We start from the raw sequence: 24,523 nt of genomic DNA, 5'->3' as shown, positions 1-24,523 counted from the left end.
ATCAGACCCTTAGACCTAAACAGGAGCACAATCTAGGGTGGGGTAAATAGGAATTTTGTGTAAGATCTTCTATGACCTGGACATTCAGCATCAAAGAAACCATAATTACTTAATGGAATGAGGATTAGCAGCTGTAAACCACAATGCTAATAGTGAGATTTAAGCAAATTGATTGCACAACTAGCAGTAGATAGTTTACACATTACTTTTCTTATAAACTGGGATAACCTTATGCTTTGTCTATCAATGTCACCTGCCACAGGAACTAAAGGGGTGTGTTCACCACTCTTCTTACTATCCACTCAGAAGTCCAACAAGTGCTGCTGAGACTAATATAGTTAGCAGTGTAATGGGTCTTGACCACTACAGTACAACTGTACCACGTTTGAGACAAATGTCACAGGAAGTCCCCTTAGGAGTGCTACTCTCGCATATACCAAAGTATGTAATGTGCAACACAGCTTGCCATTGTTTGTGTCAAATAAGTTATTCTTTCTGTATTATGTTTTCTCTGCCTGACATATATTCTAGTAAGGGGAACTGGTAATATATATTTCCTTCTGTTTATGCATTTTTTTTATCTTCCCTATTTTCTTGGAATGTCAACAGATAATATAATAAAATGATACATCATCATCATCATTTATATAGCGCCACTATATATTCACATATTTAAAGTTTAACCAGGCCACCCACTCCCCTACAAAAACAATTCTAAAACTAAATGCCAAGTAGAAGTGTTAATTTGGCATTTTACAGTGAACTCTACTCTTAAGATTTTCTGACTACAATTGCTGCGATGATTTCACATAAAGTGCTTCGTAATGTACTACATGGGTCTTTAGATAGACATTTCTATACAAAGGCAAATCTTAGATGTCAATTAAAAAGACTTTGATAAGTTAACAGTTGAAGGAGGTAAAACAAAAAACAACCACTTTATATTTGTTTTTGTGTTTTCTGCTTTTCCTGACCTCTACTTATACTTTGATCTGTTACTCTGCCAGTATGTGGTTATAGCTTCTTCTGCTGTGTCGCCATTGTGCTTTTTTTTCTATTTGAGACAAATGCATTAAAATGATAAAATTAGAATTAGTACAGTGTAAGGCTTAAAGTACATGTTCTGTAAAACAACTGGGATGGGGGACTATTGGACGTGTTAGCTAGGCATCTTAAGGGTTTGTCTTCATATAGAAACTCTCACAAACAGGTCTCTCTCTACCCAATCTTTCATGTCTGCACATCCTGTACTTCTGATTTATGTGCAATTTGTATGTTGTAGGATTTGTAAATCTGTAGAATATTTTGTTGCGCCTTGCAAATAAACGATAATGATATATGGGGTTCTCTGCAGGCAAGCTATGCAAATTAGATGAAAAATCCATCTGTTCTAAGTGTATGGCCACCCTTCCTTCCTGTTTACAGCACCCAGAGCCACAGAAGATCACAACATCTAAAATAGAAGTTGATGCAATATAATAGTACATTACATTACCTTTACAAATACATATGTAAAAGTTCCCTAAGCATGATCCAACTGAAGAGACTCTGAAAGGTAGGAAGGAAGTTTGGTGTAAGACTGCAACAATTAGTCTTGTGTAAAAAAAAATCTTCAATTCTGATAACCTCCTGAAACTTACTTCTTCTTGGTGAATGTAACTTTTTCTTTATATTTCTTTATATATGGCAACCTGCATGCTAAGCTTAGGCCTGTTTTAACATACTCAATGAGAATGATCCTGAGAGACATTGATGTGCTTTATGTTACATATTGCACAATAAGGGTGCTCCATTACGTTACACCCAAATATTCACCAATAGCTGACCATCTTAACTGATATAGTTGGTCATTAAAGACAGTACATTATTATTCACCTGGGAATAAACTAATGTGTATATCATAAATACTTAACTACATTCACAAAGAAGAAACTTACCAGCTCATAACATAAAACAAATCATTAGAGACACAAATATGTTACCAGCCTGTTAAGTGCTCTATTATTTAACTGGTGCTAAAGGCATTTTCTAACATGCACTTATTCAGCAAGTTATTGCAATTGGAAATAACTAGCAGTGTCAGACAGGCGTTTTAGAATGCCCGACCTGCAAGCAGCATTTTGCGTCCCCCTTTAACTTTAATGTTAAACTGAATGTGCATATCCGGACGTTAAAACGCCATGCTTTTCTTATCAGAAAAGGTGGGTGTTCTAAAATTCTTACAATGAGAAACCATACTGTAAAATGTCATGTTTCCTAATCTTTACAATTGAAAATGTTGTTTACAGGAAATATAAAGCACAACTAGGCGTTAATAAGAATGTTTTGCTACTTGTGGTTCATAAAAACAGAGGTCTATTTCAATGAAACACTAGGTAATTGTTTTATAAGCAAGTTGTACACTCTAGTTAATTATACAAAATGATGTAATATAAACATTTGTCAGATAACTCATATCAAATATAGTGCAATACTGATGTAGAAAATCATGGGACATATAAAACCACTATCATTTCGTACCTAACAAAAAAGAGAAATGTTGTGTTTTTGTAGCTGCGAAACCTGTAACAAAACTCCATAATGTTTTTGTTTCAATATATATTAAGTAGTCTGCATGGCACCAATGTTCATTAACTGGACCAGAGCTCTAGGAACAGAACTGATATGAACTAGCAGTGACACTGTAACACAATCGGAAGAAAAGTACTGCCAGTCCCTACTGCTTGAGAGGGACTTATCTTCTTCAAACACAGCTATATGTCACACAATCATTATCTGTCTTTGTTGGAGGTGGATTTGTTATATAGTCGTAAGGCTTTTTTGCAAATGAGCCAAAACCAATATAACTGTGGTGCTATAAGTGAGGCATTTGCAATGTTGCAGTGCAGAGGAATGTTGAAAGGCACTCTGTACAATGGGATCCCATACTGCTTCCCGTAGGCGTGGTACATAAAAGGAAAAAGCAGGATGCGGCAGACAAAAAATGTTAGTAGCACAAAAGCACCATTCACCTTGTGCAAGAAGGAGTTTTGCAAATTCATCTGTAAAAAAAAAAAAAAAAAAACATTTTTAATGCACAATTTTTGAAGCAATTACTACATATTTAGGGCTAGTAAACAAACTAATATAATATGCAAAATTGTAGTATATGTAGAAGTTCCCATATGCTGACACTTCATATATCCTCTCTATATTTTCAGACATACCACCGTAATGCATTTGACTTGTCACTATATTCTTGAACGTTACACGCACTATATTAGTTTTTCTCTTTCATCTGGGGTCCCTCTCTGTTGGATAGTTTTGAACATTGCATTTATTTTGGAGCTATGTTTGGGAGCTACTATATCCTGGGAGCGAATCAAGCACTACCCTTTCTTCTGTTTTCAAACAATACGAGTATAAGATTCTCTATCATCTTTTGGTGCTGGTCTTATACATTTCTGCTATGTCTGTATTTTAGGCTGTGAAAGGCTCCCTGTAGTTTTCTTCAGAAGGTTGCTACCACAAAGAACAAGCCTTATCTTCTTATATTTTTAATTATTTAAACTTCACATGTACTGTATACTTGGGAGTACGTATAGTTCTTTTCTATAAAGCAGTTTTCTTTTAGTTTAGTAGCACTTTCATATCTAAGGGCTTGTCTATACAAATGTTGTCTTAGCTGTGCTTAAAAATAGCATACCATAGAGATCCATTTATCTCTATGCCATGCCATCTCAGCTGGCTACACAGATGAAAGTAAAAACATGAGTTGATGGAGAGTGCGAGAAAATGGTGTGACCTCTACACCACATATACAAATGCTGTCTGGGTGGGCAGCAGAGGCACTTTGACATAGAGATCAATGAATCTCTGACACTCCCATAAGATAAACTATATTAACCGTTGTGTTGTTCTATTCTGCACACATGGGACAAAGAAAGGATATTCAAACTGTTAATTAAAAAAAAAACAACAACTGATTTTCACCCTGGATTCACAGGGTAACTGAAATAAAAAGCAAACAAAACAATGTTGTACTGATCTAATTATAAAATGCCCAAACACCACCAAAAGGATGTGTTTCATCCATGATGCTGCTTTGCCTGTCACTTGCTAAATATCATGGGAGAGCTTGGCAATAGCGGAAATGAAAATGGCGGTTCATGCTTTTTCTAACCAAGTAATTGTATTGGTTTCACAGAAGGTTATGTATTTCAAATTACTTTAATTTGCTTATTCATGCTCTTCTGAAACATTTGCAATTATTTTATTTGTAGCTTCTTTCGCTGCTTTTACACTATGTGTTTATACAGTTGGGCAGTTTTGTATTAGCTGTATTGGTTAGAATTGTATCCATAAAGCAGATTTGTTTGACATTCATGGCAAATAGATAAAGTTTGTGAAAATCGCACCAGGAATATCCTAATTGCTACTAGGTAATGGTTGTTCAATTGTTAATATCCATATAATACATATTTTTAGTATTTTATTTATATATATGTCCAGAAACCTAGAGGTGGTGCTCCCACACTAAATATGAGAAATATGAATCAACAGAGAACCTTAGTGTTTCAATGGGGCACTCTTAGGATAAAATGATTTGTAAAACATATTATAGTTTATTAGTATGCATTAAAATAACAACAAAAATAATTGATAGAGCAGTGAAATATTAAAATGTGTATATGACTAATTAAACCTATATGATTGTTAGACTACTGTTAAGACTAGCAATCTCTGCTAGTACGCGCCGTTTTGTCTCTCCGTATATGGATCTGGGGTTTGGTTAATCCTGTGATCTTTCAAAATGCATAGATCACATAGATTAAATAATGGGGCTAGAGTTGCAGTCTAGCAATAACTCTGTCTTATTAGACTCCCCTTTCTCCGTAATAAGAGAGCCCAGAATGAAAGGACTTATTGCTAATCAGATATCCCTATCCAGGTTAATGATTATGTATAATCTTGGATACATTGTCCAACTGAATTGGAAGGTTACTGTTCTATATAAATTACTTAGGAGTAACCATTAGAAATGTAAGTATGATATGCCATACGCTTCTATATACTCTTGACATTGAGACATGTTGGTTTCATACTAAATATTGGTGACAGCTAAACCTGGAATTGTTAATTACTACTACAAGTGTGCCACGTTTTCAATTAGGGCACATCCTGCCTTTATCTCGGCTTGCTAGATCGTAGCCCTCTTATTGGTATGATTGCATAAATAGACTGCCTATTCCTGATCTGTAGAGTAAATAGCGTCCTATTTCTGATACACCCCGCTCCCCAATAATCTCAGATCTCTGATAAATGCTTTTTATAGTATTAAGAGAGACGAACAGCGCGTGAATCGCCGACGCGCGTTTCACTACGCTGAGCTTTTTCAAGGCTGACCCGAACTGTTCCGGCGTGTCTCCTTTATAGTGGGGGAACCTCCCCTTTGATGACGTATCATTGATCTCCGTAATATATGGCATTAAATGTCAATGTGCTGTTGTGGTAATGCGAAAAATACAATTATGTAACAGATTCTTTATACATGATTGTAGTCACTTTTGATCTGAACTATTGGAGATCCTTATTGAGTGTTTACAGGGGTAAGTGTTGGTAGGGTTAAAGAGTCTGTAATTGTATGATGACCCCATGCACTGACATATCGTTTGTGCTGGTAACCGGTAATGCTAAATAAAAACAAAAATATTTAACACCTCGTGACTCTTTGTATTGAGTCTTCAATGTCTATTGTAAATAAATTATTAAAGTATATATCTGTGTTGGTGATGAATGGTGACAGTTGCAATGTCGTTAGTGCTAATCATTATTATAGATAAAAACTCTTACTAATTCTTATCCTAATTGAATATATAGATTTTTTTTATTTTTATTTTTTATATATATTGTGTACAGATTGTCAATCATTATTTACCCTAAGCTAAGTGATACCCTATAAAACCTATAAAACAATTCACGTCAGAAATTAATGAAACAAATATTAGTTTCTTGGATCTCAATATATCCAAAACAGCAGATGGACACCTCAATACGGATATTTTTAGAAAGAAAACGGCTACAAATAGCCTTCTCCATTCGTCAAGTTCCCACCATCCTGCGGTCATCAAGGGCATCCCTAAAGGGGAATTACTTAGGGTTAAACGGAATTGCTCTGACGTCCAGGTATGCTCAAATAGAACTAAGGAACTTAAGGCCAGATTACGAGTGAGAGGCTACAATAAACGTATTATACGACAGGCAGAGAGGTCGGTTTTGGAGAGAGACAGAGATAGCCTTATATATCCACCCCCTAAAACTAGAACACAGGACAATAAAGTCCGCCTCATTGGCTCTTTCTGCTCGGAGTGGAAACAGATCACTGAAATTTTCCAGAAACATTGGGATGTACTCAAATCAGATGAAGACCTGAATAAAAGCTTAGGGAATAGAATATCAATCACATGGCGTCGCTCAAAAAATCTCAAGGATACCTTGGTCCATAGTAACCTATCCCCTATCAAGAGGTTCTCCAATAGACCCTTAGGGTTCCATAAATGTGGAAGATGCTTGGCATGCCAATATATGCTAAACATTTAAGAATACCAGGATCGATACCAAAAAATATGGAAAATAAATGAATTCCTTAATTGTGACTCATTGAATGTGATTTACTGCTTAGCTTGCCCATGCAACCTGAAATACATAGGCATGACTAGCAGGCCCTTCAAAAGAAGGGTATTAGAACACGTAGGAAATATCAGAAGGGATGAGAGAGATACACATAACATGAAACAGATTACCACGGTAGCTAGGCATTTTCTTAAATGCCATGGAGGAAAACCACAGGGATTACAAGCGTATGCAATGGAACAGATCCATATGGGCTTGAGAGGAGGTAATATTAATCTGGAACTTCTCAAAAGGGAGACCAAAAAAATCTTTCTTATGGACAGCGTGACCCCAAAGGGCCTGAATGATCGTAACAATTTTTCGGTATTTCTATAGTATTTTTCACGAATAGGAGATGTCTTGAATAACGTGTGTATTTACTAATTAGTAGTTACAAAATTAATTTAAAGTTCTATTTCTAAAAACTGAACAATATAGGATATAATCACAACAATAGAGTCACTATACTGTCAGTTTTCCTCACAATAGGACAAGTTATTTTTACACAAATCACACTAACTAGAATTGTTTTATAGGTTTTATAGGGTATCACTTAGCTTAGGGTAAATAATGATTGACAATCTGTACACAATATATATAAAAAATAATAAAAAAATAAAATAAAAAAATAAATAAAAAAAATCTATATATTCAATTAGGATAAGAATTAGTAAGAGTTTTTATCTATAATAATGATTAGCACTAACGACATTGCAACTGTCACCATTCATCACCAACACAGATATATACTTTAATAATTTATTTACAATAGACATTGAAGACTCAATACAAAGAGTCACGAGGTGTTAAATATTTTTGTTTTTATTTAGCATTACCGGTTACCAGCACAAACGATATGTCAGTGCATGGGGTCATCATACAATTACAGACTCTTTAACCCTACCAACACTTACCCCTATAAACACTCAATAAGGATCTCCAATAGTTCAGATCAAAAGTGACTACAATCATGTATAAAGAATCTGTTACATAATTGTATTTTTCGCATTACCACAACAGCACATTGACATTTAATGCCATATATTACGGAGATCAATGATACGTCATCAAAGGGGAGGTTCCCCCACTATAAAGGAGACACGCCGGAACAGTTCGGGTCAGCCTTGAAAAAGCTCAGCGTAGTGAAACGCGCGTCGGCGATTCACGCGCTGTTCGTCTCTCTTAATACTATAAAAAGCATTTATCAGAGATCTGAGATTATTGGGGAGCGGGGTGTATCAGTAATAGAAAGGACGCTATTTACTCTACAGATCAGGAATAGGCAGTCTATTTATGCAATCATACCAATAAGAGGGCTACGATCTAGCAAGCCGAGATAAAGGCAGGATGTGCCCTAATTGAAAACGTGGCACACTTGTAGTAGTAAATAACAATTCCAGGTTTAGCTGTCACCAATATTTAGTATGAAACCAACATGTCTCAATGTCAAGAGTATATAGAAGCGTATGGCATATCATACTTACATTTCTAATGGTTACTCCTAAGTAATTTATATAGAACAGTAACCTTCCAATTCAGTTGGACAATGTATCCAAGATTATACATAATCATTAACCTGGATAGGGATATCTGATTAGCAATAAGTCCTTTCATTCTGGGCTCTCTTATTACGGAGAAAGGGGAGTCTAATAAGACAGAGTTATTGCTAGACTGCAACTCTAGCCCCATTATTTAATCTATGTGATCTATGCATTTTGAAAGATCACAGGATTAACCAAACCCCAGATCCATATACGGAGAGACAAAACGGCGCGTACTAGCAGAGATTGCTAGTCTTAACAGTAGTCTAACAATCATATAGGTTTATTTAGTCATATACACATTTTAATATTTCACTGCTCTATCAATTATTTTTGTTGTTATTTTAATGCATACTAATAAACTATAATATGTTTTATAAATCATTTTATCCTAAGAGTGCCCCATTGAAACACTAAGGTTCTCTGTTGATTCATATTCATGGCAAATACACAGAGATGCCTGAAGATGTATTTAGTAAAAGTTGCAGAAAACAATGCAAGCTAAAGTAAACTGCAGAACCCCCTTTCATTTCTCATTTAATCTAAAAAATGTTTTCGTCAGTATTTATTAAAAAAAAAAAAGCAAACATGAAGAAACCATGTGTGGTAAAGTAAATACATCATATGATTCAGTAGCTTGTAGAACGATCAGTATTTACATTTTCTGTATGACTTGTTTTACATCAAATTTCAGAAATTTTTGCCGACTCCTCCTTACAACACTGCTTCTGTTCACTGATGTTTGAGGGAATAATTATGCATAGGTCCAGCCACTGCATCCCAATGGGGTTGAGCTCTGGAATTTGACTTGCCCATTCCAACATCTTCATTCATTTCTTTTTCAGGCATTCGGTTGTAGATTTGCTGGTTGTTCTTAGGACCATTGTCCTGTTGGATGATCCAATTTTAGTCAAGCTTCAGTTGGCAGACAGATGGATTTCCTCTAGAATACTCTGGTATAAATAGTTCATGATGGACCATATTTTAAACATCTGTTTTCCAGAACTAAACTGCTAAAAAAAAAAACCAGCATTTACAAAATAGTTTTACGTTATTCAGGCTTTGTTTTTTTGTCAACTCCATAATATGCCGGGACCTCATCACTTGTGTCTCCATTTTCAGATGGCAGATAGTCCTTCGTTTTCCCTTTGTTAGCCTCTTCATTCTGTTTGCCTTTAGCTCCCGTCTTTCCCTTTGCTGGAACGTTCTTCTCCTCAGACGTTTCTTTTAATGCAGACATCCAAGTTATGTAAAGAAAACCTAAATCATCAACTCCACTTTGGTTTTGTCTGTTCAAAGGACAAAGTTCTAAAAGATTAGTGTTTTACTCAGATTCAACTTCGCAAACTATCAGCCATATACGCTAATGTTGTTTTCTTCAAGAATAGGGGCTGTCTCCTGGCTTTCCTTCCAAGCCATCTTGTCTTTTTCTGATGATAGAGTCATTAACTTTAACTGTGTTGACAGTGGCCTGTAGATCCACAGATATAGTATTTGGGTTCTTTGTGATGTCTAGGAGCATCTTACGTCTTATATATTTTAGGTGAAATTGCTGGGACGTCCACTCCTGAGATGTTTGACTCTTCATTGTTCTCCATTTTGTCATAAACTTTCTAATGAGTATGATTTACTTCAGATTGTTTGGAAATGGTCTTATAACCCTGTCCACACTGTTGAGCAGCAACAATTGCTTCTCTGAGATCATTGCAGATGTCTACTTTTTATTCGCATGGTGCTAAGACAAATCTGAATGCTCCACAAAAAACTGCCAGTGGTTCTGCTTTATAAAGAGGTGGTAGCACTTCATGATGATCATATAAAGAGGGACATTGTGTTAGCAGCCCATGGCTCCAATTACCCTCTTTATTGATATATGTAAGTATGTACATTATTTTTGTACATGGTTTCTTCATGTCGACTTATTTTAGCTGAATAATGAAAAGTAAATCTGTTAGGGGCATGGGTATTTGTCACATGAAATAAGATTTATCAAATTTTAGCACTTGGTGAGGGCTAGATGATTGTTAATTATGTCCTGATGTGTAAAAAACAGATTTGAAAGAGGGAATGTACTTTCTTTTTCACATGGTTATATATAGGCCATAATACTTTGTAGACAAATAGGTTTGTCTTGGTGTTTTTTTTATTTTGTTTGTTTTCAATTCTCTCTCACCTGAAACCAAAACTTATATATTTTTATTGCTAGAACACGTGTTAAAACATGCACTAACATTAATCTAGCTGTCAGAGATATAATTTAAAGCTAAGGGCACTGTGTGGAAAGGTATCTAGAGCTTACTAGACCCAAGGGCTCTCCCTCACGCAGGAATCTCCAGGTGATGACATCACTGAAGAAAGCTGCACTTAAATAATGATCTATATAGAACATTGAACGCAGAGGTATCGAATGACTTCTAATTGTTTCCGGCAGATGCGCATGAGTAAGGAGCTGTCACTTACAGCTCGGTTCCTGTGCTGGGTGAATAGTGCGACAGAAGACTCAGGATATATATGCAAGTTCTTTGGGCATCAATGAATAGAGCCACATAACATGGGTGTGGGTGGGAAACTGTTAAGCATGTTTTAGAACTATGTTTCTAGGTATACATTGGTTTAAACATTCCTATGTTACTAGTAAATCAATATAAGGATATTAAACATATGGTTGACTGCATTTAAATAATTGAACACTGACACATACCTGTATTAAAACTTTGCCAAGTGATACAAATGGCGTACTCATTTCGGCCACAAAGAGACAGCCGACAAAGAAATCTCCAATATCTCCTCTAACAAACTGCAAAATAAAAACAATCCATCACTAAGACCAGCATATTCATTCTAGAAGAAGCGGCAGCGACAAATTTATGGTATGACACATCATGTTGATACAGGTACCAGACTCGTATATAGTGTAACTTGAGGTCTTTGAAATATATTTGTATTGTGGAGGCAAACCTGTGGTTAAGTACAGAAGTGCAGGATTTGACAGATTTTCTTGGGCCTAATACTGCCAATATCACATAGTAAAAAATATTTAACATTATTCATAACTATAAAAGTTACATATCAACGGAACACAAATCTTAAGGAGAAAAACTATATACAGCAAAAATGTTCAATTCACATATATAAATATGAAAGTTTCATTATTCGGCAAAAATATATTACACACACACACACCCCTAAAAAAAAAATCTACGGATTTGTCTGTATTGCAGTTTGCACAGATTATTCCAAACTGTATTTTTATTGCAAACCAGTAGGCTCTTAAAGTTCATTTTTCAACTCATCATTGACATGCACAAGATAGGAAAGGGCAACAAAATAATATCCAAGTGCCTGGATATCCCAGTGAGCACTGTTGGGAGCAATTGTGAGGAAATGGAAGCTGCATCATACCTCCCAGGCACTGCCTAGACAAGGCTTCCCTTAAAGACTCAGTATCAGGGCAGGAAGGAGACTTGTGACGGAACCCAGAGAGGCCAACTAGATCTTTTATGGAGCTACAAAGTTCAGTGGCTGAGGCTGGAGTGAAGGTGCACCAGTCAACAATATAAATGCATACAACTGGCCTGTATTGGAGAGTAGCTAGAAATAAGCCATTATTGAAGAAAAACAACATCAAAACATGTCTGGAGTTTGCCAGAAAACATCCCAGCTAAAATGCGAGAGAAGGTTTTGTTGTGAGAGGAGACAAATATGGAGCTTTTTGGTCCCAATTCAAAACGCAATGTGTGGCGCAAGTCAACAGTGCCCGTTCCTCAGCAAACACCATCCCAAAAACCAAGTATGGAGGTGGCAGCATGTTGTGGGGATGCTTTTCCTCAGCATATTTTTAAAATTGAAGGACGTATGGATGGTGCAAAATATAGGAAGCTACTGCAATGAATTATGTTTTGTTTTACATTATGTGGACGGCCTGGTACATGTGCATTTTTTACCTTGGGAAGAGATGGCACCAGGATGCACTATTGGAAGAAGGCAAGCTAGTGGAGGCAGTTGATCATCTGGACAATGTTCTGCTGGGAAACCCGGCATTCATTTGGATGTTACTTTGACACGTACCTCCTACCTAAACATTGTTGCGGACCAAGTATAGCCCTTCATGGCAGCGGTATTCCCTCTTTCAGCAAGATAATGCACCTTGCCACATTGAAAACATTGTTCAGTCCCTGTCCCCCAGGATTGGGACTTGAGCCTGTAATAGCCTGTTATGGAGTCAACATTTAATGTAATAAAGTAATCCAGATTCTCAAATATTTAAAATGCAGCATCCACTGCAGGGAGTAACTTGGAGCCGACCAGGGCAGTAGATGGTGCCTCACCAAGGTAAGTGGGGAAGGGAATGCCTCCTATCTGCGGTGCTATGCGTCCAGTGGATAGCTGACCGGAGTACTGGGAGAGAAAGAGGGCTACTTTCCGAGTCTCAGCCACCGGTGTTCCGACAGGTAGGAAGTACCGCTCACAAGTCAGACGGAGTACCATGCTCCGCAGCACCAGTACAGGTAGCATGGACCGAAGCCTGGTGTTCGACACAGCTGGCCTGGGCAGCAGCTTCCCCCACACCAAAAGGCAGAACCTGTAGGAGGACACAACACCGTCCAATGGTCCAATGCCACTCAGTGAGGGGTCAGAGCACCCAGACCGGGAAGGAGAAAAAACAATATTCTAGAGAATGGGTTTGTAGAAGCAGGGTAATGTGCGGATATTATCGGGAGCAAAATAGACACACACCCAACTCAAAGCCAGTCCAAGCCACGTCCCCCCAGCAGAGAAACTATGACTTAAATAACTCTTGTGAGCCCACAATCCCAAGTTTGCTGGACAATATGGCTTAAAGAAAACCTTGAATCAGAGTTACTGGTGGACAGTTCTTCAGAAGGATGTTCCCAAAACAAAATTTTTGCCTGTTCGGTGTATGCACAAAATAAGGTCTCCCTTCTGTATCCTTTGTTACCTATCCCTATCCATAACAAACCTTATACTTTATGGAAGGGCATTTCTTCTATTTCTCTCCTTGCAGATGTCTTCATTAAATCTTTCGATCACATGGTCTTCCACATGAAACTACCTTTGACTGTTCAGTTTGTAGTCAAGTTGTGTAGAGCAATCTACAAGTAGAGTTCAAATAAAGTCCTCTTTGTCCTACCACCCTCACTCCAATGGTCAGACTAAAAACACTCTGGTTAGTAATCATTTTTATGTATGTCCATATCAATGTCCACGGAGAGACAATAAAAATTTCAGTCACAATATGGACTCCAAAATTTCCCGTCCTAACGCATCCTCCTAACCCTTTTACCTCATTACAATAATCTCACTCCACAAATAAAATCTGTTTCTGTTTTTTCATAAAATACAAGGTACATCTGTGTGCTAGTCCGTACTTCACTCTGCCAAACATCTCCAATCCTGCTCTGCAACCCTATGCACCCCAGCAAATCTCTGGGTGCACTTGCATAAATTAAGGCACACAGCAAGTCCTGAAACTCGGCTGCCAAATACAAAGATGACTCCATCAAACTGGCCAGTGTTCTGTTATATATACTCACAGCAAAAAAACAAACAAAACATAACAGTGTTGATTTGTTCTGATTGATAAGTCATTTACAGTATTTAAATATATAATATAAACAGGCAAACAAAATAATAAAATGTATGTTATGGCTAACAGAAAAATATAGGTCATTTAGTATAACCATATAAGAAAACATTTTAATGTTTATTCCACACTAAGCCCGTTATAAGATTCTCTTACCAGTGAGATCGGCACAAGGATGGTCAGGATGACTGTGTGATGAACTAGCATAAGAAAATCTTTTCGTAGAAAGCAGTTCATTGCAGCAGAAAAGTGATTTTTCCCATTTAAGATCCCATTTTCTTGACACTTGTACCAGTGACGAATATACATAGCATAGGTGTCGTACACCATGTATGGCATTAAGAACCAAACGTATGATGTAGCCAACCAATGTCTGTGGAGAAATATACAGTATTACTATCTCCGCATTCAATAACCACATTATAGAAACACTAGGGAGTGTGAAACTGAAGGGGAGAGGGAGAAATAGGATTTAAAAAAAAAAAAGAAAAAAAGAGAGACTGACTTTCTGGAATTTATAAGGTCAGAGCCAAACTTTAGGTTAAATGATTATGTGAAAGCTAACAAACCACTACACCCTTTCCAGAAAAATGACATAATTGCTGTATCTTAATGTAAATGTGCCTTTTTAGTGTCAATTGATTGCTATAAAACAATAGCATATTGTGTGTGTATAGGTAAGCATCTGGTGAAGCAAAAACAAAAGATAAAGTAAATGCTAGTACGATACAGGAGCATGGCTGAAACCGCCACTCTGTACCTGCAGTTTCAACTCCCAAATAAAATGGTGTCAGATTTGCCTACATTTGATTTATCTGCTTGTTAGAGCAATCTACCACACCAAGGACATCATTTAAATTTGCATTTCAGTAAGGAGCATGAGCACCAAAAATTCATATGTACATTTTTTGCATATACTTGCGTTCCCTTATGCCTGTAAAGCAGGCAATTCTCCCGATTCCCGGCCGGCTCTACAAATTAAATGGAGTGGCCAAAAAAGTGATGACGGCTTTGGTTGCGGGGCTAATGACGGAATTCTTCTAGCCCCGCCCCCACACACACACCTGCCTCCCAGACCTCCTGGAACACAAGTTGCCAATAAGGGCAATGTGCAGGACATAGTGGAAATAAGAGGGATCTTATTAGTCCCTCCATGTGTTTTGAATACTGCAGTGCCTTTCAACTATCCTAAGCCAATTCCTCTATATTGTTGTCATTTGATATGATGCATGAATAAAGTTTACAAATTCAACATAACTTTCTTTCATAGGGATGTGGTGTTAACAGAAGACTTATAAATGTGTATTTTTACACACAAGATAATTAAGTTAGGACATAATTGGAGCAGTGTCGTGGTTAGACAAATTATTTTTTGTCTTTTTATCAGTTATTTCTATTCAGGGTGGTATTCATATTCAAATTTTATATTTCGCTAATGGAATGTTTTAATTTAAAATGAAGAAAGAAGTATTTAACAGACTATTAATACCTTAAATAAAAAGAATTTTTTTTTTGTCCATTAGAGTGCCCCATTAGATCATTTCTTTTTCTTTTACTAAAAATGTTGGCAACTATGCTGGAGAGGCAGAACAAGGGCTAGAAAGCGTAAGCTGAGTTCAGTAAGGCTGTGTTCATGTAAGTGCGACCTTTCCAACTGATAGTATTTAATTCATTAGCGTTACAGGCGTCTATTTGCATTACTTATTTGTTATTTTCATTTGGACTGCAGGTGTTTTCATTTAATTACATTTCATATGGAAAATGCAACATTTAAATAACTGTCCAGGCACTATTCTCTCTTGTGTAAATGACACTGCATTACATTATTGTGTAATGTACAAACAAGGTAATGTAACTTTACTGCTAACATTGTCAAGTTGCATCTCTATGCTATTATTAGGTGCAAGTAAACACACTTGAACGCCTGAGATACGCTCTGCTCAAATACTGGTTTTGAGTTGTTTGCATTTTGAGATTCATCTGACTCAACATAAACATTTTTTGCATATGTTTATTTACACACATTCAGTGCACAAATTCACAATTTTTGACTTAAATCTCTTTATTTAAGGTTTTAGTGAAAGGAGACCTTATTCATACATTTGGCTACAGTGTATACCAGTCATCGAAGTGAAAATTTAGAACTGGTGGTATAGAAAAAGTAGGTGAATGGAATTTGATAGTTTTACAATGAAGGTAGTAGGAGAAGTGGCGCTATGACATTCCACCATATATCATATCATATCCATATCAACCACTGGTTTATACAATAACAATAAACAGTTGTACATCAGGTTATAACATGATAACGTAATCAGGTTATTTTTTATGTTTGTCATTATTTGTTACTATTCTCATATTATCTTGTAAAGGGGGTATGTATACAAGTATGTTGAGTTGGGGTAGTGAAGAAAGGTAATAAGTGAAGTTAGAGTTGGGAGGTGGAAAGTGGGCAGAGGAGTTAGTGGAAAATGATTGTCTGGGAAGGGGAGAGGGGATTATGGAGATGAGTCAGGGGTAGGGGTGAAAGAATTCATAATAAATAAAAAATACCAAAACTATTCTATTATTATGAGGCACCTGGTATATGTATGGAGTGGCAACTATACCAGGGATGCCAACATTTGTGGAACTTCTTTATGGTGTTATTTTGCAAACTAGTTATGTATTCAATGTTTGATAAAAACCAGATGTGATGATCACTTCCTGATGCCAGCAGGGGGTCTATTTCTTCCAATTACATGCAATGTGGAGTTTAGCTGCATAATATATGTGCATTACAGGCTTGGCCATGTGTTTGTCCATATGATGTATGGATACATACAGTAGTAAGTTTGGAAGGGTCAGATTATCCCTGTGACATTAGAGTTTAGTGCTAAAATGTCATTACAATAAGATAATATTTTGGGCAGGACCACCAGATGTGGTTAAAATAGTCAGTTTGACACAGTGTGGTAGATTTATAAAACCTTCTACGGAGGAAATGTGGATGTCTTACCCATAGCAACCAATCAGATTCTATCTAACCAATCAGATGAACTATAGCTAGAATCTGATTGGTTTCTCTCTGCAACACCTCCACTTTTTGTTTTTTAATAAATCTACCCCATTGTCTCCAGCACCGCTTTAAAGAATGTGTTAGGACATTAGAAGAATCTGGATGACATATTAAAAGCCCAAGAACTTCTTCATGAGGTCGTCGCCTATAGCAGCCCCCTTTCTAAAGGTGTATGTTGCAGAGTACTCTGTTGCCCTCTGGTCCTAACTCGTAGTAGTATGTGCTTATTAAATAGCATTATTGTAGAGAGGGAAGGTCAGGACACAGAAGGAGGCAGTTGGTGACAAATGTAAACAGGCCCAAGTCAGAAGGGCTGAGGAATAGCAAGGACAAGTCAATAGCATCAATGGCAGTATCTGTAATCAGGCCGAGGTCAGCAATGACACAGATCAGTAACAGTAGCAAAGTCCAATACATGGTGCTGGTCACAATAGTAGGCCTATTCAGAACAAGTATACACTGCACACAGGTAAAGACTGAACTAGAACTAGTACAGGTGACATAGAGGAAAACAACAAGAGGGAAAGTCCTAAAGAGATATAATGGGAATCTGCTGCTGCTGCTGCCAAGCAACCAGCCAGACGGCAGAAGAAATAGAAGATGCTGGTTCCTGTCTTCTTGCGGTGGGGGAAAGGCCGTGCAGAGAGTGCTTTTGGAAATCCTCTACACCCCTTCATTTTATTTCAATAATCTTGCTCTGCAAAGTGAAATCTCTTTCTGCACTGCTACACAAAATGAGGTGCACTGGTGTGTCTCATGTACTTCTGTCGGAATACTTTCACTCCATCCAACTCCTCCCCTCTGCCTGTACAAACATCTGTTTTTCTGTAAATATGGTCATTTCTCTCCAAATCTATGCTCCCCAACATGTTGCGTTTACGCAAAGCAAGGTTTTCAGAGTGTTGAAAGCTGTATTTGTTTTATGCCGCAGGTTTTTTTGCTCTTCATAAGTGACATCCCGTGTCGGATGCTGCCCCTGCATAACACTACTGTATAAACTGAAATTGACATATTTACAACATTTCATTAAAATTTCTCTGTGACAGCACACAATATGACCAAGCATGAACCTAAACATGCATGCTGGAACCTATACGGTTTGAGACATGTTAGTCTTAGCAAGCAGAATGATGTAAATAAGCAATCCACCCCACACTTTAAGGACACAGTTGGAATGTTTGGAAATTGTAGAGGAGAGAATTAGTGAGCTTCATGTAATATAAAGAAAAAAACTGTTAAGAAGAAAAGAATATATACACACACACACACACACACAATACTGTGCTAAAGTTTTAGGCAGGTGTGGAAAAAATGCTGCACAGTAAGAATGCTTTCAAAAGTAGAGGTGTTAATAGCTTCTTTTTAGCAATTAACAAAATGCAAAGTGAATGAACAGATGAGAAATGTAAATCAAATCAATATTCGGTGTGACTACCCTTGCCTTCAAAACAGCATCAATGCATTAATTCTTCTAGGTATACTTGCACACAGTTTTTGAAGGAACTCGTCAGGGAGGTTGTTACAAACATCTTGGAGAACTTACCACAGATTTTCTGTGGATGCAGGCTTGCTCAAATTACTCTCTCTCTTCATGTAATCCCAGATTGACTTGATGTGGAGATCAGGGCTTTGAGGGGGGCCATATCATCACTTCCAGGACTCATTGTTCTTCTTTTTGATGAAAATAGTTCTTAATGACATTGGCTTTATGTTTGAGGGTCCTTGTCCTGCTGCAGAATACATTTGGAGCCAATCCGACAACTCCCTGATGGTATTGCATGATGGATAAATACCTTCCTGTATTTCTCAGCATTAAGGACACCATTAATCCTGACCAAATCCCCAACTCCATTTGCTGAAATGCAGCCCCAAACTTGCAAGGAACCTCCACCATGCTTCACTGTTGCCTGCAGACACTTAATAATGTACCGCTCTCCAGCCCTTTGGCGTCAAAATGTCTTCTGTTACAGCCAAATATTTAATATTTTGACTAATCAGTCCAGAGCACCTGCTGACATTTTTCTGCACCACAATTTCTATGTTTTCGTGCATAGTTGAGGTGCTGGGCCTTGTTTACATGTCGAAGGTTGGCTTGTTGGCCGCAATTCTTCCATGAAGACCACTTCTGCACAGATTTCTCAGAACAGTAGATGGGTGCACCTGAATCCCCATTAACACCTCTATCTGTGAAAGTATTCTTACTTTGCAGCATTTTTTCCACACCTGCCTAAAACTTTTGCACAGTACTGTGTGTGTGTGTGTGTGTGTGTATATATAATTATAATAGATATATATATATATATATATATATATATATATATATATATATATATATATATATATATATATATATATATATATATATATCTTATATATATATCTATCTATATCCTAGTGGTTAGCACTTCTGTCTCACAGCACTGGGGTCATGAGTTTGATTCCCGAACATGGCTTTATCTGTGTGGAGTTTGAATGTTCACCCCCTGTTTGCGTGGGTTTCCTCCCACACTCCAAAAACATACTGGTAGGTTAATTGGCTGCTATCAAAATTGACCCTAGTCTCTGTGTGTGTGTATGTTCAGGAATCTAGACATGTAAGCTCCAATGGGGAAGGGGGACTAATGTGAATGAGTTCTCTGTACAGCTCCGCTGAAGTAGTGGTGCTATATAAATAACTGATGATGATGAGAATATTTATATATATATATTATATATAAATATAAACTAGTATAGTATAATTAGGAGGCACTCACGGGACTTTTCCAGATTGTTAAAGTATTTATTCCATTAGAAAATAAGTCTACGTTTCTGGCTCCACACAGCCCTTTATCAAGACTAACACCACAGTGAACCAAACACCCTTATATACCCTATACAGTGGGAGAGAACCGTCAACAGCTCAAATAGCACTAATCAAAAAAGGTTATTCCTAATAAATCTGCAGAGTACTATATACCAGGGAGAATACAACCTGCTATCTGTAAAAATCAGTCACTCACCATTACCGAAAAAGTTGTTCATGCTGCTAAGCAACCCCTCTATGGGGAAAAATATCACAAAATTGTTTTACATAATCTAGAATCGCATGTAACTGATGATGATGAGATATATATATATATATACACACACATATACACATATGCACACACACACACACACACACACACACACACACACACACACACACACACACACACACTCTCACACCTAAATACTGTATATTGCGGTCAATATTTTATTACAGTGATCTCTGTAAATTTAGCAACACATTATGTCATGACTTCTAATGATGACACTTTATATTTAAATTGTACACATCAAATTAAAAAACTTGAGCTTGTTTTAGGAATTCTGTTGGAACACCAAGGCTAGATCTGAAACTGAAATGCATTGTGTATCAATGGGACAATGACACTGAACATGGAGCAGGAATACTATTATTGTGACATCACCAACAAAGGTAATTTTGCCAGAAAGTCTTTCCATCACTACACAAACTGAATGCATCAATGGTGTTATAGGAGAATTCCAACCGAAAGGAAGTCTCTACACAGGTGTTATCACTGAAGGTGGCACTTCACTGGACAGATACTGGGACCATTTAGTAAGATACTGTCTTTAATGACAATGCTGCATCAAGTTGCCTTCAGCACTCTACTGCACTATTCAGTAAGGCAAGGTAAGTGAAGGTCCACTGCTGGTATAGGAGAATTGTTATCCCTAGGTGAAGTGACCATGCTTAACAGGAGCAGTATTAGAAGGAAATGTTTTAATATAATCAAAACTATGATTTGTTTTGCAATGTAATTTGTCATGTAGGACTTGAAATATAATTGAACAACGGTTGTATTTATTTGATCTTGTTTCGTTTAGCGATTGTTGACAGTTTCATCTATGATTCATTTTTATTGCAAGGACAACGCAATAAAATCTCACCAATAATAAAAGCAGCTTGTGAATTAATATCTATGGGGGGGGGGGGGGGGGGGGGGGGGAAACTATAGGGATTACTGCATAATGCATTTGACTGAACAAGTGAGAACTGTCCTATTGACTTTTAGTTTTTTTTATATTGTTTAACACAAGATTACTTTATGAAGATTTGGAAGTTACAAGTTGCATGCCTCCAGGTTTTTAATATACGGGCATGCAAGTTGCCATATGCATAATTGATAACCTGCCAGTATTCATTTAAATGACAGTCTAAGGCGTTGGTAGGGTGACACTTGAGCTAATGGATTAATAAAAACAAACCATTAAGTTATTCTTCATGGCAAGAAAAGAAATTGTACATTCCTGGATGATTACTTAATCCTGTTTAATGTATAACGTCTGTTAAAACAATATTTTCACTTCAAACTGAAAGTACTGTTTTGGGTGAAATATCCTATACATAACTAGTCCCAAAAAAATTGTATTGACTACCAGCAGTATTTACAATGGGCACTGATACAGACGCATGGCCAGATTATTGAACTACCTGCCAATATTGACTTTAGCCTGCTCTGAATTCTCTTTCTGACTTTGATATCTAGGCTTTTGTTATTATCCTTCTGGTTTTCAACTCCTTGGCACCAATAGACTATTCTCATAACCCATGATTCTGGACCTGCATCCGATACTCAATTGCTACTGCTGTCTTCCTGGGCTACAGCCTTTGGGATCTCCACCTGTACTCCTCTGCATTCAAACTCATCCAAGAGCCAGCTAATTGTTTACCTGGGATCTGGCCTTTAAGCTATTCGTCTGGACCTCCAATGTTCTGCGCATATCCACCGGTGCTATGCTCACTTCTGCATGCTTATGCTGGCAACGTATTGCAGGTGGGCAATATGTTGCCTGTCTGGAAAAAGACACAGTTGGTAGGAGGAGAGTCCTGCAATGTCTGCTGCAGTCAATTCCCTCCTACCGACCCTATGTTTATTCGGATAGGCGACGAGCTGTCCACAGACAACAAGCTGCCAGCGGAAGCTTGCAGGAGCAAGCATAGGCTGATGAACACAAGACATTGATGGACTCGATGAAAGTAACAAAGCTTTTGAGACTTGGTTTTATTTAGGTCATTCCACCCAAAACTGAAGCATAGGGACAGTAAGCTGCAGTATATGGTATCTCTGGATAAGCACATTTAATCTTAGGAACTAGAAGAAGCCATATTGCTAGTGCATTTTCTAAATGTGTGGCATCAGTTGAAGACGTGTATCCCTGTGAGACAGAGATAATAAATGATGCCAAGACTGCAGCAATAAGACAACTCAGCATTTATTTCACAGGACATGACATTCTGTTTGGTAATACTACAAATTCTGTATTTGTATGTATATCACAGGACAATTGTAAAAGCATGTTGATCTTACTGTATATAATTTTCTTTATGTTATAACAAGTTATATTGTCTTGCAGAGGTTCAGTTTTTAAGTTTTAAAATGTTAAATAAACCAGATAAATAAAGAAAGTGAAAGTTAAAGAGAAATAGAACAGAAATGCAACAGGCTTCATTTTCAGTATATGACTATTTGAGGAATTAACCTATTGATATCTGGGGATATCAGCAGGAATATCTTTTTTTTTATTTCTCTGTCTGCACATTTTTAATTATTGTTTGCGTCATGTGTCATTTGGTTGCATATTGAAATAACTATAATTTTATTGTCTGTACAGTGTATAAAATTGCAAAATGTACAACTTTTCCATTATTTTCCTATAGTCTCTTTTATGCAGTTATTGCGCAGAAGTTAGAGGTTAGATTCCCTCTTCTCCTGACAGCGGAACACCCTTAAGATGTCACTATTGTGATTTCCTTTACTGAACAATGGTTACATACATAACCTCCAGCCTTAAATGATGTTTCTAAATATCATGTTACCATGTGGAACTACTAAGCATAAGTTTGATGACATCATAATACAGGATAAATTAGCAGGAAACATTACTCAAACCTCACTACAACAAACAACACGTTCCTGCATAAATCTGTGGAATAAAATCTGATTCTAATAACTACTTTTTCTGATTAAGATTAACATTTTATATAGGAAATCACCTGTTTAATGCATGAATACATTATGCTGCTATGTAACACTCAATAGTTTATTTATTTACATGTAATAAAACAGCAACAGACTGTCTCAGACAATACCATCTGCATGCTCTTTTTTCAGTTTATTTTAATAGCGTGCAGGATATGTGAGCAATGCATCTTTTATATTATGTGCTGCCGTTATCTACCGTCCTCCTGGCCCTGTTTCTCAACTCTTTAGTCACTTCGCCGCCTGACTCCCTCACTTTCTGTTCTGATCTTCCCTCCCTCATCTTGGGGAATTTTAATATCCCTATAAACAATCCCTCTGACCCTGCTGCTTCTAAACTTCTCTCCCTCTCCTCCTACCCCAGTCTCTTTTAATGGACCTCCTCTCCCTAACACTGCAGTGGCCACTCCCTTGATTTGATCTTTTCACACCTCGTTACTGCATACTTACCAACTCCCGGAAACAAATCGGGAGAGGGGGCGTGACGGGAGGGGGCGGGGCGAGGCCAATCGCGGCATTTTGGCCCCGTCCCCCGCGAAAACGTAATTTGCGTTGCGGGGGGCGGGGCCAAAATGACGAGATTGGCCTCGTCCCGCCCTCCAAAATGGCATGATTCACCGAGAATCGTGTCAAATGACGCGATTCTCTGTGAGATTGGGATGCGGGAGAAATGCCAGCTTGCCCAGGAGACTGACCCGAATTTCGGGAGTCTCCCGGACTTTCCGGGAGAGTTGGCATGTATGCGTTACTGTATCCAACCTAGTATGTAGTATTTGTGTGCTACATGAAAAAACAGCTAGTATTTAACTTATGTGCAAAACAGAAAACTAGTTTGCACCCCTTGCATTGTAACATGGTTTTGTCCAGGAGACTGAAATAAGATACCTCTTCATTTAAGATCCTTAATGAATCAGGCCCTAGGTTTTTAATGACCTTCTCTTCACTAAATCTAAAGGACACTTCTCCCTCCTTACCCTTCTCGACTGCTCTACTGTCTTCGATACCGTTGAACATTCGCTCCTTTTGAAAACTCTCAAATCTATAGGCCTCTGTAACACTGTTCTCTCCTGCTTTTCCTCTTACTTTACCAACCACTCTTTTTTACTCTCTACACTTGACCCCACAGCCACCCTCTTCCCTTACCTGTCGGAGTTCCAAGATTCCATTCTTGGCCCCCTGCTCTTCCCCCTCTACACCTCTTCCCTTGATGTCCTCATACGCTAATTTGGTCTCCAGGACCAACTCTATGCTGATGCTAGCCAAATTTATCTTTCATCCCCTGACCTTTCCCCTTCTCTTATGTCTTGTGTCTCCCTGCATCCCATCTTGGATGTCCCAGTGCTTTCTTAAACTCAATATTGCCAAGACTGAGCTAATCATCTTCCTCCACTTCCAGGGCTCTCCTCCCTTTCCCCTTTCTATTTCTGTTAATACTACCCTCCTTTCTGTTCCTATCTTTCGATGCCTTGGGGTCACCCTGGACGCCTCCCTCTCCTTCAAACCTCACATTCTGTCTAGATTATATCCAAGATACAGCCCATCCTCACCATAGAAGCCACCAAAAGTCTCATTCACTCTCTTGTAATCGCTCGCCTTGACTAGTGTAACCTCCTTCTCTCTGGCCTTACTGACTCTCACT

General features: G+C 37.7%; 1 protein-coding gene across 1 annotated transcript in view; it reads right to left on the bottom strand.

Moving 5' to 3' along the window:
* Positions 1-554: 554 nt before the first annotated feature.
* Positions 555-24,523, bottom strand: part of TLCD3A (TLC domain containing 3A) — a 64,365-nt gene continuing 40,396 nt past the window's right edge. The window contains exons 3-5 of the mRNA XM_075195042.1: positions 13,954-14,170; positions 10,894-10,989; positions 555-3,041 (exon numbers count right to left, since the gene is read on the bottom strand). Of these exons, the coding sequence (XP_075051143.1) occupies positions 2,772-3,041; positions 10,894-10,989; positions 13,954-14,170 (583 nt within the window). The 3' untranslated portion in view covers positions 555-2,771. The remainder of the gene's footprint in view (positions 3,042-10,893; positions 10,990-13,953; positions 14,171-24,523) is intronic.

The sequence above is a fragment of the Mixophyes fleayi genome, chromosome 2, assembly GCF_038048845.1.
Source record: "Mixophyes fleayi isolate aMixFle1 chromosome 2, aMixFle1.hap1, whole genome shotgun sequence".
Lineage (NCBI taxonomy): Eukaryota > Metazoa > Chordata > Amphibia > Anura > Limnodynastidae > Mixophyes > Mixophyes fleayi.
Note: the sequence above shows the minus strand (reverse complement) of the source record. Positions and strands in the feature narration are given on the sequence as shown.